At 49.9% G+C, this 15,694-nt stretch overlaps 1 protein-coding gene across 2 annotated transcripts; it reads left to right on the top strand.

Annotated features, from left to right (window-relative positions):
- Nucleotides 1–255: 255 nt before the first annotated feature.
- On the top strand, nt 256–15,608 carry LOC309631966 (ATP-binding cassette sub-family F member 2). Of its 2 annotated transcripts, none has more exons than XM_082398955.1 (15): nt 256–403; nt 1,062–1,263; nt 6,536–6,748; nt 7,232–7,414; nt 7,500–7,671; nt 8,832–8,927; nt 9,890–9,992; nt 11,510–11,605; nt 11,773–11,892; nt 11,981–12,070; nt 12,439–12,549; nt 13,189–13,251; nt 13,458–13,586; nt 14,069–14,272; nt 14,983–15,608. In XM_082398955.1, the coding sequence occupies exons 2-15, from the start codon at nt 1,104–1,106 to the stop codon at nt 15,118–15,120; spliced, it is 1,878 nt and encodes a 625-aa protein (XP_082255081.1). In that variant the 5' UTR covers nt 256–403; nt 1,062–1,103; the 3' UTR covers nt 15,121–15,608. The 2 variants fall into 2 exon arrangements, with proteins under 2 accessions (XP_082255081.1, XP_082255082.1); XM_082398956.1 differs by lacking the exon at nt 256–403 and adding an exon at nt 520–538.
- The last annotated feature ends 86 nt before the right edge of the window (nt 15,609–15,694 follow it).

Raw genomic sequence — 15,694 nt, 5'->3', positions numbered from 1 at the left:
GCTGGTTGGGCGGCCCTATAAACCCGGTATCTCCGCATAATTCCTCAGCTATTCCCGAGGTAGGGTAGCCTGGGAGGTGCAGCCACTTATCCGAGGAGCCAGCTGGGATTTGCACTTTCCAGTTCCCGCAGCGCGCCGCTGGCAGAGGGCTCCTGGACTCCAATCTTCCCAGCCTCGCGCATCCTGATGACGTCGCGCCGGCCCGCGAGGCCCCTGGAATCCGCGGTAGTTCTCGAGGAGGGTCTCAGGCTCGGCAGCCACGGCTGGAGGACGACACTTCCCAGGAGTCTACGCGGCGGTGCGCCAAGAGCCGCGCGAGACCGTGATTGGCTAGTGAGCCGGCCGCACGCGGAGGAGCTCAAGGAGCTGCTCTGTTGCGACAGAGGCCGAGCGGCGAGGCCCAGTGAGTTGGGGGAAGGGGCGCTGGGGGGGGGGAGGGTGCTGGCCGGTGAGGGGGAGGGGGGATGAGAAGAGGGAGGAAGGACCGGGCTGGGATGGAGGCGGCTGCGCGGGAGAAGAAGGGGCCAAGGGAGAGACGGTGACGGGCGGGGGCTGGGGAGGTTCGGGGGTTGGCGAGTGAGGAGACCCCGAGGGGACTCACGGGGGGGTGCACGAGGGCGCCCCGGGAAGAAGCTGGACCCGACGGCCAGCTGGTGTGGAGGGGGAGGACGGGGAGGAGGCCGGAGGCAAACTGGAGGAGGAAGCCCGGGAAAGTGAGGCGGCCGGCTGGAGCGTGGAGCGCCAAGTTGTGGGGAAACTGGAGACCGGGACCTGTGCCGAGGGGCCGAACCCGGTCCCTAACTGGAGGCCCTGAAAGGAGGAGCGTTTCCAGAGTGAGGCCGTCCGTGGGGATTGGTGGACAGAGCCCGAGGGACGAGCTGTTGAGATTAGAAGAGCGGCCGAGGATCCGAATTGGCTTGAGAGATCCTGACAGAGTTGGGAGCGACTAGGCTGGGACGGAGCTGGGATCAGAGGCTCGCTAGGCAGTTCCTGAGAGGGATGGAACCAGGCCCAGGCATTCTGCGGAAGTTTAGAACCTGGGGGTGTTTGCCTTCCTTCAGGCTTCCGGAAAGAACAGTAACGTTCCCTTGTGGTTCATCACCATGCCCTCCGACCTGGCCAAGAAGAAGGCAGCCAAAAAGAAGGAAGCTGCCAAAGCACGACAGCGGCCCAGAAAAGGACATGAAGAAAACGGAGATGCTGTCACAGAGCCACAGGTGGCAGAGGAGAAAAATGAGGAGGCCAATGGCCAAGAGACCACAGGTGAATTGAGGGAGAGGTGGGTTCCTGGGATGGTTGCTCGGACATAAAGGATGCCCCAGCTGGAATCAGAGTCCGGATGCTGGGGGCACTGGAGAATATATCTGGTGCCATGAAACTTTTCATGATGAACCAAACCAGTAGAGTTGGAGCTTGATCAAGGAAACTGAACACAGAGTTCTCACATACTCAGTGGCAAGCAGATATGGGAGTGGTTGTGCTGCCTTGCTGCTCTGTCTTCTAGACTTGGAGAAGAAGGTCAGTTCCCTGCCCCTTTCTTAATTTCCATTTCTACACATGAAGGTCAGTGTGCCAGGCTCCTTACCACATGATACCCTTGTCCTCCCAGCGGTAGTGGCTGTACCAGCAAGACAGAAACACATGAGTTGTTTTATGGGTTTTTCTTGGGAGAGAGATGCCTTTCTGTTATGAGCGCTTCTCAAGTGTTAGACACTGTGCTGGAAACTAAGGCACTCTAAGCACGCTCTGCCGTCTGATATCTTGCAGTCTAGATGGGGAAACAGGGCAGTGTGTGATCAAGAGTATCCCCGGCCCTTGGCAGTCTATCCCAGCCTTCTTCCTTGCCCCCTGAAAACACTCTGAAGAGGTCTTCTCCATCGACTCTTGTTGTCCCTTGAATAGTCACCACATTTGTCCATTTACACACTGAGGTTCTAATACCACAATTTTTTTACTAGCTACATTTGACATTTCTCTCAGGGCCCAGCTCAGGATGGTAAAATCTTTCCCAGTCAAACCTGACCTCAATAATATTGCCATTCACTATACCCCTATACTATCTGTAGTGTTATTTTTTTTTTTTTTGGCCGAGCTGCACGGTATGTAGGATCCTAGTTCCCCAACCAGGGGATGGAACCCACACCCCCTGCAGTGGAAGCGTGGAGTCCCAACCACTGGACCGCCAGGGAAGTCCCAGTGTTACCTTTTTATGTTGTGCCTTCTGTTTCTTCACCTAAATTGCTTGATCTTTGAGTGCAGAGACCACGTCTTGTGTAGTATATTTTTTTTGCCTGATCGGCCTTGCAGATAGAGATACTAGGTAAATGTTTGAAGAGGAGAGGAGAATTATTAATGCAAGTTACAACAGACAGATAGGAATTCAGAAAAGGGAGAGTTAAAAATGATTGAGAGGAGAGAGTTGAATGGTAGGAATTGTCTCCAAAATAAGAATTATGAGAGAAAGCTAGTGCAGTAAAGTCAGGCCATGGGGATGTGTTCTTCCTGGCCAGAGTGGTGGAGCGATAGGAAGTTAAGAATGATAGGAGTGAACGAGCAGGCTGAATTGTGATCTGTAAAGTAGACAGGGTTCCTCTAGGTCCTCAGGAACAATGATTAAGCAGTATCTATCATCAGCTCTGTAGGTACTTTCTGGATGAATTGGAAAAATAGAAAACTGAATCCCACTTTGAGACTATTGTCCACTGTTCCCATTACAAATTTCTTCTTCACCTTTCTCCCTAGGAAACCAGAATTTCTCAGGGGGAACCCAGCTATAGTATCCCTATCTCAGTAATAAGGGAGCTTTGGTTTTCACCCTGCTTCCTCAGGGAGCTACTCTTCTGAAGTATGAAATCTGGTTTTCTTGCCAGCTCTCTCAAAACATTTCTTATTACCAGGGACCCAGGGTCATTTCTGCTTTCATAATTAATGGGTCCTCTCTCTTCTCTGAGTTTGGAATTACTTAATGCTGCAGGTCACTGTTCTCCAGCCTTTACCTGTTACCATTGCCACATGGCCTTTAGGTAGTGAGGTACGGAAAGATTAAAATAAATATCAAAGAAAGCGACTTCTGGCAGACAGTTCAACCTTCTTTAGAAAGTGAGACTCTTCAAGACAGGCACTAGAGTTCAGCTGGTCCCCTTGCTTGGGGAATGAATAGAAAGGGGCTGCTTGTGAAGTCTACAGTATTCTCTCTGATGAAGTTTATTCCAGAATCCCTTCTGCATTTATTCAGTGCTGTTCACTTACTTTTTGAGTCTGTTTTGTGGGATGCTGTAGGCTAGGACAGTGAGGTCTAAGTCTTAATTTTAAAGCTCAGGAGATGACTTAGGTCATAGATGCTGTAAAGTGGAAGAGATCAAGAGAAAATGGTATACAGTAGTGCCTCGGTATCTGCTGGTGATTGGTCCCAGGACCCCTGTGAATACCCAAATCCACAGAAGCTCAAGTCCCTTATAGAGAATGGTGTATGTAGTATCTGCATATAACCTAGCACATCTCTAGATTACTTGTAATACCTAATACATTGTAAATGCTATGAAATAATTGCCAGTGTGTGGAAATTTTGGAACTCCTGGAATTCTTTCTTTTAATCCTCAGTTGGTTGAATTTGTGGATGCAGAACTGTGGATGTAGAGGGTTGGCTGTATAGCTTTCCCTTAATTTTGATCTTCTTGCCTGAGCAGATAGAGATATAGACCAAGGATTGGCAAACTTCTTCTGTAAAGATCCAGATAGTAAATATTTGTAACTTTGTGGGCCATATGGTCTCTGATACAGCTGTTCAACTTCGCCATTGTAGTGGAAAGCGGCCGTAGACAATATGTAAATGATGGGTGTGGCTGTGTCCCAATAAAACTTTATTTACAGAAACAGGCAGTTGGCCAAATCTGGCCAGCCTTTTTTTAAGCCACTCCCCCTCCCAGGCTAAGAATGGTTTACATTTTTTAAGTGATTATGTTTTAAATGGTAATGTATATACCTACATAATGATTTTGATTTTTGTCACTTGGGCTGTAAACCCTAAAATATTTACCATCTGGCCCTTTAAGAAAAAGTTTACCAACTTCTGATCTAGACCATAAACTTCTCCCTGTACATCTTCTTCTCAACATCTAGAACAGGGATTGGCACAAAGCAGGGCTGTGGGAAGCCTGGTAACTCAACTGTGTAGAAAAGAGACTTTTTAAATTCCTCTCATCAGTCAAAACAAAAAATTTGTTCTCCATCTGAAAAGTACAGGCATACCTTGGAGATATTGCGGGTGCAGTTCCAGACCACCATAATAAAGTAAATATCAATATTGTGGTATCAATAAAGTGAGTCTCACACGAATTTGGGGGTTTTCCAGTGCATATAAAAGTTATGTTTACGCTATACTGTAGTTTAGTGAGTATGCAATAGCATTATGTCTAAAAAAACAATGTGTGGGGACTTCCCTCGCAGTCCAGTGCTTAAGACTCCGTGCTTCCAATGCAAGGGGCACGGGTTTGATCCCTGGTTGGGGAACTAAGATCCCACATGCTGTGCGGCGTGGCCAAAAAAATAAAAAACAAAAAACCAAACGAAAAAAAAAACACTGTATGGAATTCCCTGGCGGTCCAGTGGTTAGGACTCTTCGCGTTCACTGCTGAGGGCCCAGGTTCAATCTCTGGTTGGGGAACTAAGATCCTGCAAGCCACGTGGTGCGGCCAAATAAATGAATAAATAAAACAAAACAATGTACGTACCTTAATTTAAAAATATCTTATTGCTGAAAAAATGTTGGCCATCATAGTAGTAATATCAAAGATCACAGATCACTGTAACAAATATAATAATGAAAAAGTTTGAAATCGTGACACAGAGACAGGATGTGATCAAATGCTATTGGAAAAATGGTGCTGATAGACTTGCTTGACGTAGGGTTTCCACAGACCTTCAATTTGTAAAAATTGCAATATCTGTGAAGCACAATAAAGCGAAGTGCAATAAAACGAGGTATGCCTGTATTCATCAAGCAGTTACGTATAACACACTGTCCTGGAAGCTGAGGTAGACGTAGAGTGACTGCCATCTGTCTGGCAGGACAGTCCCTGCCCTCGGTTCTGACTCCTTGCAGGCAGAGCAGGTTCAGCAGCAGGGTGGGTATAGCACCAGCAGTGGTAATCTCCCGACAGGATGGGGTATTTGGAGAGTGACCTAAGACTAACCATCACACCCTTGAAGTTGCTCTCCCCACGCCTGCCTGTCTGAGGACGGCACCGGGCTCTCTTCCCCCTTCTACTCCATCTTTACTCTTCCTAAGGACAAGCACGTGGGCTTTCTCATTTCAGGTGTTCTACTGTAAGGTTACCATGGGAAAACGGGTAAGGGTAACAAAGACTAGAAAATTAGAAGATTGTCACGGTAGCGGATCCTCATGTGTAGTTTTTGACTCCTTCCTGAAAAGGTTAATAGATCACCTTACTCTCTTTTGGAAGAGACTTACCAAGACTCCTTCTACCCCCATTTCTGTCCCACTTTTCAATAATACTTTGTGGGCACTTGTCCTTTATGGAAAGGTAGGATAGTGAAATAGTTAAGGTCATGGCTTTGGGGTCAGACAAAGCCTGGTTCAAACTCTGGGTCTGTCACTTACTAGCCTTTTTGACCTTGGCTATATTATTTAACCTCTTCATCTATAAAATGAGGGTCCTAAGTTTATCTTATAAGGGTTATGGGGATTAAATTAGATGGGGAATGATAATGTTGTACAGTCCCAGGCACAGAGTAGACTCAACAACTATTAGCCAGTTAACGTTAGCCATATATTAATAGTTCTTCCCAGCCTGAAAATGTAGTCATGCCTGAAAAACTACAAAGGCAGAACAGCTAGTCTTTTGTCTCATGGTCAGTTTGCATCACTGAAACCCTACAGACTTGGAACTTCTGGTTTTCCCAGCCTTGGCTCCCCCTGCCATTGATCCCTGTGTGCATTTTCTCATACTGGTCCCTTTTGGGCAGCATAGCTTCTTGGAAGCACCATCTGGAAGCTCTGGGTCGTGGAGTAAGAGCGTTGCACCTCTATAGCATCTGCTTCATTTTGGGCATTGGTACTAATTCTTTAACACATACTCATGGAGGACAGTTTGGAGTTCTAGCCATTCCTACTATGCATTGTATCATCTTAGAACAAGGAAAGTTAGAATTAAAAGGACAAGTTGCGAAGTAAAAAATGCCCATGAAAGCAGGATACCAGGGCAGATCTGTATGCAGTGCACACCCTGTTTAAAGCTTGTGAAACGTCTGCGTCAGCTCAACCTGACCTTGAGCCCAGGTCCTTCAGGGCATGCCTTTTTCAGCCTTTGAATCTTTGTATGATAATATTTGGTAACTTAAGGAAGGGCAGAAGCCACAAATGCCCAGCCAGCGGCCTGAACCCTGGACCCTCAGATGAAAAGTCTGATGCTCTACTGACTGCTCTATCCAGATGCTCTGAGACGTGCCTTTTTGTGTACGAGCTTCGTCTGTCTCATAGCCCTCTTCCCAAACTGCTGTTGTTTTCTGTCCCCAGAAGTGGATTTGCTGACCAAGGAGCTAGAGGACTTTGAGATGAAGAAAGCTGCTGCTCGAGCTGTCACTGGCGTCCTTGCCTCTCACCCCAACAGTACTGATGCCCACATCATCAACCTCTCCCTCACCTTTCATGGTCAAGAGCTGCTCAGTGACACCAAACTGGAATTAAACTCAGGCCGTCGTTATGGTCTCATTGGCTTAAATGGAATTGGTGAGGCCCTTGGAAAGTGAGGTGGGAGGTAGCTCTCCTTGGCTCATATGTCACTCAGCAAGTATTTACTTAGCACAGATATGTACAAAGCAAGGAGTTTATGGTATGGGTGGGAGACCAGGTATGCCCAGGGAAGAGGAACTAGCAATATAGAGCAGTCACGTGATAAGCACCACGTGAGTAGTTGTAGACAGTAGGTGCTGGAGAAGTGGGTGGGAGGGGCGGGAGTAGCGGTGCGTGAGGCGGCTGTGGATGAACAGACTTCACAGAGGAGGGCTGGGACAAGAATTGGAGGAAAGGTGTCCCGAGGATGCGGGCAGGGATGGGGGGATCATAGGATTTGAATGACTGAAAGGAAGGAAAGTACTCAGACAATGATGAGGTCGTGCTGTGGCTGGAGCGGAGGGGCTGACGTAGGAGAATGACAGGCAGAGCTGTCCTGAGCGTCCACTTCTCTTCCTGTGCTCTGCCTGCCCCTCTCAGGGAAGTCCATGCTGCTGTCTGCTATTGGGAAACGTGAAGTGCCCATCCCTGAGCACATCGACATCTACCATCTGACTCGGGAGATGCCCCCTAGTGACAAGACGCCCCTGCAGTGCGTGATGGAAGTCGACACAGAGCGGGCCATGCTGGAGAGGGAGGCTGAACGGCTGGCTCACGAGGACGGTAGGGCTGCAGACCCGGGGCCCTGGGGGCGGGCTTCCTCCCGGGAAAGGCCCAGGGAGCCTCACGGGCCTCGCGCTGTCCGCAGCGGAGTGTGAGAAGCTCTTAGAGCTCTATGAGCGACTGGAGGAGCTGGACGCTGACAAGGCGGAGATGAGAGCCTCACGGATCTTGCACGGACTGGGCTTCACACCTGCCATGCAACGCAAGAAGCTGAAAGACTTCAGTGGGGGCTGGAGGATGAGGGTTGCCCTCGCCAGGTGAGTCTCTCCCTCCTCGACCCTCTGTAGCACCCCATCTCTCTCAGCGTTTAGAGCAGGGTTCTAAACCAGTGGAACTGTTTAGAACAGGGTTGATGGTCAGTAAGTGCCAAATATTGACAGTGTGGAGGGGCGGGGGTGGTATACCTGAGCTAAGGAGTGAGCTTCCTGACTGAAGTGGTCATTGTTGGACTTCCGGCACAGTGTTTAGGAATCTGGGACCAGCCCTAGGTAAATGGTAGAGTAGGTCTGTTTCTTTCTTTTCTCTTGACTCCTCTCCCACCGTTTTTTGTGCTTCAGTCCTTCTAATTCTTGCTGTTTAAAGATAAAATGTTAGACAGCTGTTAGGATATCTGTCCTTCTTACCCTCTTGTGACCTGGACCCGAAATGAGTTTCTGTAGATCATCATTCCCCCACCAAACCCCCAGAAAGTCCCCAGTTAAAGAGGTGGTTACTTACCCAGCCAGTCTCTGCCAAGTGCATTGGTGAGGCTTGATATACTGCTTTAGCAAAGCTGCTTGTGTGCCTTAGAACATGAGAGCCGTGGTTTCACGTGCCAGCAAGGATTAGTTGCCTCAGATTCACCTAGGGAGCTTTTAAAAATACAGATTTCCTAGCCTCTTCAATCTGTGCTGGAGTCAGAATGCTGGAGTTGGATGTCCGGAAATCTCGTTTCTAACAAGTGCTGCGGATGTGGTGACCACGTGTGGACCCAGCGTTCTCCCCTTGTTTCTCCTGTCTTGAGATGCCACCTCAGAAAAGAACATAATTTGGCCTCCTTGCTAGAGTCTGGCAACCCCACCAGTTAGGTTTAATCTGAATACTTTTTAGTTCAGCAGTTTACTTTTTCTGTATCCTTTTGTGTTCCCGATGGTCACCAACCTCAGTGTAAAAGACTTGTAGACTCATAAGGACTTTTACAGGCTTATCTCCAAACTGCATCTTCCCCCTGCTTTTCAGCTGTTTTCTGCCCTTTAACCCCCACTCTTCATCTCTGGTTTCTCTCCTAGTTCTCACCTTTCCCCTGAGGTATAGAGCCTAGAATTGGTTTCAGAACTCAGTGCAGGCCTGACCGGAATTGCAGGTAGCAGGCAGGCTGTCCCCTCCTGCGTAGCACCCGTTACGCTGAAGTGGCTCTGTCTCCTTTCCTGTTCTTCAGAGCCCTCTTCATTCGGCCCTTCATGCTGCTCCTGGATGAGCCCACCAACCACCTGGACCTCGACGCTTGTGTGTGGTTGGAAGAAGAGCTAAAGACGTAAGGGGGCGGGGCTGGGGGTGGAAGTGGGCAGGTCCTGAAGGGGGAGTTGAGCAGAGTCCAAGGGAGATAGATGCCCAGGACCCCCAGTGATATTAGAGCAGAGTGAGAAGTGGACTGAAGTGGGGCCAGAGGGAAGGCCAGATTGAAAAGGTGGTAAGCATCTTTAGGGCAGGCCTTTTTGTTTTTGTTTAGTCTGAAATATGTGGATTTGTTTGTTTTACTCTTTTTGGTTTTTCCCATTATTTAAAATACAGTGTCTTTATTACGACAATATTTTTTCTTAACTGTATTTATATATATCATATAAACGGGGATTCCCATCTAAGATCATGATGCAGTGACAAAGAGAAAAATAGCCCATATAGCAGTGGTCCTATGGCTAGAGAGCCAGATAACCTGGAATATCGCCCCAGTTCTAGAATAAGGCTTTCCATGGTCTCTGCAATGACTTGGCACCTTCTTTAAAAAGCCGAGCGTGGTGATTTTTACTGTGCCTGTTCCAGTTCTTCCCACCCATGATTTTAGATGTGTTTATGGGTGTCTGTGTGCATACACTTTTGATGTTACCATCACGGTTACTGCCATCTCCACTCCATTCTTTTGAAAATAAGAACAGGCTGCTCTCACCTTCTGAGATGCCCACACTCTGTCTGTGGGGTGTGTTTCTCTCTAAATAAATCCACGTCTTACCTATCAAGAGAAAAGAGAAAATTAGAACAAAAGTTTGAGGAAACTCAGACTGTCTCACCATACTTTGGAGGGCATCAAAGTGTTCTTACAGGCAGATTGTGCACTGGCGGCTTAGGTGCTAAGGACTGGGAAGTGGCGAACAAATCTAAAGGATGCCTAGGCGTAAGGACGGGAACGGATGCAGGTTTTCTGGGCCTGACAGTCGGCCCACCTGTTGTGAACCATCTGCCATTCTGAGCGCCCCCCTGACTGGTTCTCTGGCTTTGCAGGTTTAAGCGCATCTTGGTCCTCGTCTCCCATTCCCAGGACTTTCTGAATGGTGTCTGTACCAACATCATTCACATGCACAACAAGAAACTGAAGTATTATACGGTGAGTGGCCCCAGCTTCTCCACAGTAACTTCTGTGCTTACCAGTTCCCCGAAGTTCTCCTTTAAAAAAAAAATAGACTTAGCAGTCCTTTTCTACGTATTGCTATAAAAAGACGTGGACAGGGAGTTCTGCACCCTGTTTTATTTTGGTCCCAAAGTAATTGCTTTCAGGCCATAGGCCACGGATTGGCAGCCTGTGCATATGGTGTATGTTTGCCGTGTGCGAAGAGGTTGACTTTTCATGGTGCCGGGCAGGCCTTGCTGCTGTCTGCCTTCTCGAGTGGCTACTTAAACCTGCTTCACGGCGGCCGGCACCGTGCCCCTCCTCCTCTCCTTCCATGAAGAATGGGAGCCGGGATCTCAACAGCCCACTTTTCTGCCTTGCCTTCACATTTTTTCTATTTCAAAAAACATATCAAAAAATGAAAAACAGAAGTTCTCTTTATTCATGGTTGTACTCACCATGGGAGTATTAATAGTTCTCTTACATAGTCTTTCAGAAATTTCACACGTACTTGCAAGCGTTTGTAGAAGATTTCACGTATACTTATCACAGTTGTAATCTTAATCATTCTCTTCTGTAGGTTGCGTTTAAATTTTAATTTGTCTTGGACTGCTTTCTGTATGAGTATATATAAATCATGCTCATTTTTTCCAGTGACTGCGTAGTATTTCATTGTGTGGCTAGCCTGTAACTCATTTGTCAGACCCTTTATGATGGATGTTTAGGTTGAGTCTAGTTTAGGTCATGGCAGTCCACAGTGCAGGGTTCGCCAGGTCCTAAATCTGATGGGTCTGATGTCTTCCCACCTGGAGGAAGTTCTTGTAGTCTGCATGGGGGCTTCAGTCTCTAGGGATGGGGAGTAGAAAGAGGTGCTCTTGGAAGGCTGTGAGCCTCTAGGTATCTGTTTGACAGTGGTTTTCAGGGCTATTGCCAACGCTGTGGGTGTCTTTATGGCTAACCTGAGGATTTGATCCGGAGCCCTGCTCTGGCTGAGCTATGAATGAGAGGCACACAGTTCAGAAGACCTCAGGTTCTAGATTAGGATATGCTTCTTTAATACACTTCCTCTTTCCCTACTGCACAATCTTTTTTTTTCTTTTTTTTACGTTATTTATTTATTTATTTTTGGCTGTGTTGGGTCTGCATTGCTGCACGCGGGCTTTCTCCAGTTGCGGCGAGCAGGGGCTGCTCTTCGTTGGCGGTGCGCGGGCTTCTCATTGTGGTGGCTTCTCTTGTTGCGGAGCACGGGCTCTAGGCGCGCGGGCTTCAGTAGTTATGGCACACGGGCTTAGTTGCTCCGCGGCATGTGGGATCTTCTCGGACCAGGGCTTGAACCCGTGTTCCCTGCATTAGCAGGCGGATTCTTAACCACTGTGCCACCAGGGAAGTCCCCTTACTGCACAGTCTTACAACCAGGGCCAAATGAGATGCCATCTCACATCCCCCTGAACCCTGAGTGAGAAGCCAGGACCGAGGCTAAAGCTGCCTGTCTCGCCTGGTGCACTTTCCGGCAGGGTAATTATGATCAGTATGTGAAGACACGGCTGGAGCTGGAAGAGAATCAGATGAAGAGGTTTCACTGGGAACAGGATCAGATTGCACACATGAAGGTAGGGCGATCGTAGAGCCGAGTTCGCTGTCTCCAGGGGAGTTGGGTGAGGGCGTGTGGGGATTGCGGGGCGCTAGAGAGGACGCTGTCGTCAGTTTCGACCATGCGTTTAAGATGAGTTGTTTGGAGCCTGCCCCCGCTCCTCGCCCCCTCTCTGGCCTCTTTCAGAACTACATCGCTAGGTTTGGTCATGGCAGTGCCAAGCTGGCCCGGCAGGCCCAGAGCAAGGAGAAGACGCTACAGAAAATGATGGCATCAGGACTGACAGAGAGGGTTGTGAGTGACAAGGTACGTTCTGACTGGGTGGAGTTAGGCGGCCTAAGGTGAGGGGGATAAGAAAGGACCTGACTTGATAAATGCCCTCTCTTTTTCCTAGACACTGTCATTTTATTTCCCACCATGTGGCAAGATCCCTCCACCCGTTATTATGGTGCAGAATGTCAGCTTCAAGTATACAAAAGATGGGGTGAGTACTTGGGTGTGGTTGGGAAGCTGGGGTGCGTTTTCCAAGGTAAGTGGCAGCTGCCGAGGAGAGCCTCCTGCCCTTCGCTGAGCGCGCCCGCTGACCCACGCGGTGCTGGGGATTTTTCCGGTGTGGCCGCCTGGGGTGCCTGATTGAGGGACTTAGAGTAGAAGCCCCCGTTCAAGTACTTGGAGGGAAAACTGCTCAGCCGGGCTGGTGGCTGGAGGAGTGGGTTGGGGTCCGCGTGAGGGCTGCCGCCCGCCTCACTCCCGCCGCCTCCGGCGGTGACTGGGGACTCGGCGGGGTGAGTCTGCAGTCAGGCTGACCAGCAGCCTAGCCCCGTACCCCTTTCTCTCCCACACCCACCTCAGCCTTGCATCTACAACAATCTAGAGTTTGGTATCGATCTCGACACACGAGTGGCGCTGGTGGGGCCCAATGGAGCGGGGAAGTCCACTCTTCTGAAGCTGCTGACTGGAGAGGTATGGTGCCACGCTGGGGCGAGGGACTCCGGGATGGGATGCTGGTGCGCCTGCGGGAGAGGGAGGGGAGGCCGGGGCCGCTGCTCTTAGAGGGCCTGAGCGAGCCGTCCTCTGGGGCGTGTGGTCTCACTGGGTAGGGCTGAGGTTTGGGGCAGTTTTCTCAGAGAAACCTGAGGGGGGGGTCTGTGTGTGTGAGAGCGTGGGTGAGAGGGAGAACACATGCACGCTCTCAGCATCTTTCTGTGGTTTCATTCAGAGCAATTAGAATACAGAAACGCCTGTGCATTCAGAAATATGCTTTTGCTGTAGAAAATGTATGTCGGACCTATACCCAAGCCCCTTGTTCCGCAGTCAGTGCGCCACACAGTAATCCAGCGACTACTCAGTAGGTTGTGTGGCGTGTGTCTGTGCCTCCCTTGAAAGCACCTGTTTCAGTATACCTTCCTAGATATTTTTAGAGTGGCCAGAATAGCAGTTTGTGAGGCGGTGGTGTAGATTCAGTTCAGGAAGTTGTATGAGTCTTGTTCAGTGCGAACATGTGTTTGTTTCCCCTCTCTGCCTATGTCTGCTTCTGACCGGGGTTCCTTTTCTGTGTGCTTATCTTTCCACTTTCTACTCTTTTATTTTTTTTATTTCTAGCTACTACCCACAGATGGAATGATCCGAAAACACTCTCATGTCAAGATAGGGCGTTACCATCAGGTATAGTCCTGGCGGGGAGTGGGGAGCGGGGAGTTACCTAGGGTGTGGGAATGGGGCTGCATGTGACCAAGTCAGCTCCTAGTTGCCTCTGGAGTCTTGAACAGGTTCCTAGGTAGAGGTAGAGAGGTACTCGGCAGGAAACCCAGCAGGCTTCCTTTTGAAGTGGGACACCAGCCACATCTGGGTGGGTCCCTTTTTTCCTGTAGCATTTACAAGAGCAGCTGGACTTAGACCTCTCGCCTTTGGAGTACATGATGAAATGCTACCCAGAGATCAAGGAGAAGGAAGAAATGAGGAAGATCATTGGGCGATATGGTCTCACTGGGAAACAGCAGGTCAGTGGAGGGGGTGTGAGAAGAACCCCAGGTAACTGGGAGGCTATGGCTGGACGGTCCGCCTTTCTTCTGCTCTGGGTTATTATGCATTGGAGCACTTAGGTCTCAGGGGAGGGGCGAGGATAGCGTGCCAGTCTCTGACGTGCCCTTGCCCCCCTGACTAGCGGGATGAGCCATTGTGCTTAAAGGCAAGGGAAACTGAAACCTAGCAAACAAGTTCCTGGATTCAGGTCTCAACTGTGGGTCCCCTGGATTGCTCCACTTTATTAAGATTCTGTGTCAAGACGGCTTCAGGCTTCCAGATGTATCCCTTTTGGGTCTTGAGAGACCGCCAGCTATGCCACCGTCTTGCTGTGTGACCTTGGGTCTTCCTGAGCCCCACTTTCCGTGAAATGGTGACGACAGAGGAGCCGTGGGGAGAGGTGAGTTGCGATGTGTGGTGAGGGCGACACCAGCTTTTATAACTGGCCGGTTGCACGCAGGTGAGCCCGATCCGGAACCTGTCTGATGGGCAGAAGTGCCGAGTGTGTCTGGCCTGGCTGGCCTGGCAGAACCCTCACATGCTCTTCTTGGACGAGCCCACCAACCACCTGGATATCGAGACCATCGATGCCCTGGCGGACGCCGTCAATGACTTCGAGGGTGGTATGATGCTGGTCAGCCATGATTTCAGACTCATTCAGCAGGTGAGGCTTCTGGCTGGGTGGGAGGCAGAGCAGAGGGCATCTGAGAGGCAGTTAGGTAGAGCACCGTCATGGCACGTGGAGGGCACGCAATTCATGTTCACTGTATTTGGAAAGTGGACTCAGGACATAGACAGGGTGGACAGGGCCAGATCTTATGGTTCTTTGGGAAACTTAGAAAGCCTTAGTAGAAATACTTGAATTCTTCAGTAGCTATTTGGGGCTTTTAGCCTACTTGGCATTGTTGGCCAAAATGGGCAAGGGAGTTGGGTAGAGAACAGGGTGCTTCTTCTGTGGTTCCAAGATTCTTCAGCCTAGAAATAGTATCATACTAGGGAGACTCTGGATTAGACAGAGGGCTACTGCTGGTCATCAGTGAAAAAGCTGCTGGTCGTTTCTCTGAAGCTTTCAAGAAGATGGGGTGGAGAAAAGGAAGCTGAGAGTGAAGTGTCTGAACAGATCTAGGTCCTGCTAGGGAACTGGAAATCGGGGTGACACAGCAGGTCCTGGCTTGGAAGGCTCCAAAACCTGCTGGTTATGGTACTCTTGGGTTAGGCCAGCCCTAAGAACGTTGAGGTAGTGAAACTGAGCTGGCTGTGGGCCTGGGCGGGAGGTTATGGGGTTTTCTTCCCAGAATCCCCTGGGAACAGTCTCCTGGGCAGGGATGGGAAGGATACTGGTCAGGATCATTAAGTCTAGGATTTGCTTTCTAGGTTGCACAAGAAATCTGGGTCTGTGAGAAGCAGACAATCACCAAGTGGCCTGGAGACATCCTGGCCTACAAGGAGCACCTCAAGTCCAAGCTAGTGGGCGAGGAGCCCCAGCTCACCAGGAGGACCCACAACGTGTGAGCCCTTGCCGGCCGGCCGGCTGGGCCAGGCCCCTGGGGCCGCACTCCTGCATTGCTGCAATACTGCTCCCCAGCCCCTCCCCCCACCTGCCTTAGCTGCACTCTGTGATCTCATCTACAGCTGGACAGTACCTGTCCGTCTCCTGTCCTTCCGGTTACTTTTGTCCACGTCTGGACTCGGCTGGCTGTTCCTGCCGGCTCCTTGCTGGTTCTGACCCGATAGTGATGCAGCCAGAGGCATCTGAGGGTTAACCCAAGGGCCCGTGCCCTGGTTTGGCCTGTGAAGGAGTTTAGGATCCTCGTTTTCTGGGTTTTGGTGATGTTGGAGGAATACCTCCCAGCCCACCACCCCCATTCCTTTCTGCTTCTGGTTTGGAGCTCTGGACCAGGGCCTTAATCCTGGTCGGTTTTTAAATAATTATTTAATGGTGTAACTTTTAGACCTGTGTGACATCTACAAAGCGTCCAATAAAGAGAGAAGCAGCCGTGGTCCCTGTCTTCCTTCTTGGGTCTCTAGGCCCTTCTCCCACTCCTGCCTGCAGTGCCGGCATTCACTTTCCCTCGGCACGAGCTGG

This window comes from Balaenoptera borealis (assembly GCF_965194805.1).
Source record: "Balaenoptera borealis genome assembly, chromosome: 7".
NCBI classification, from domain to species: Eukaryota; Metazoa; Chordata; class Mammalia; order Artiodactyla; family Balaenopteridae; genus Balaenoptera; species Balaenoptera borealis.
The sequence above is the reverse complement of the archived record's forward strand: the minus strand, read 5'-3'. Positions and strand labels throughout refer to the sequence as shown.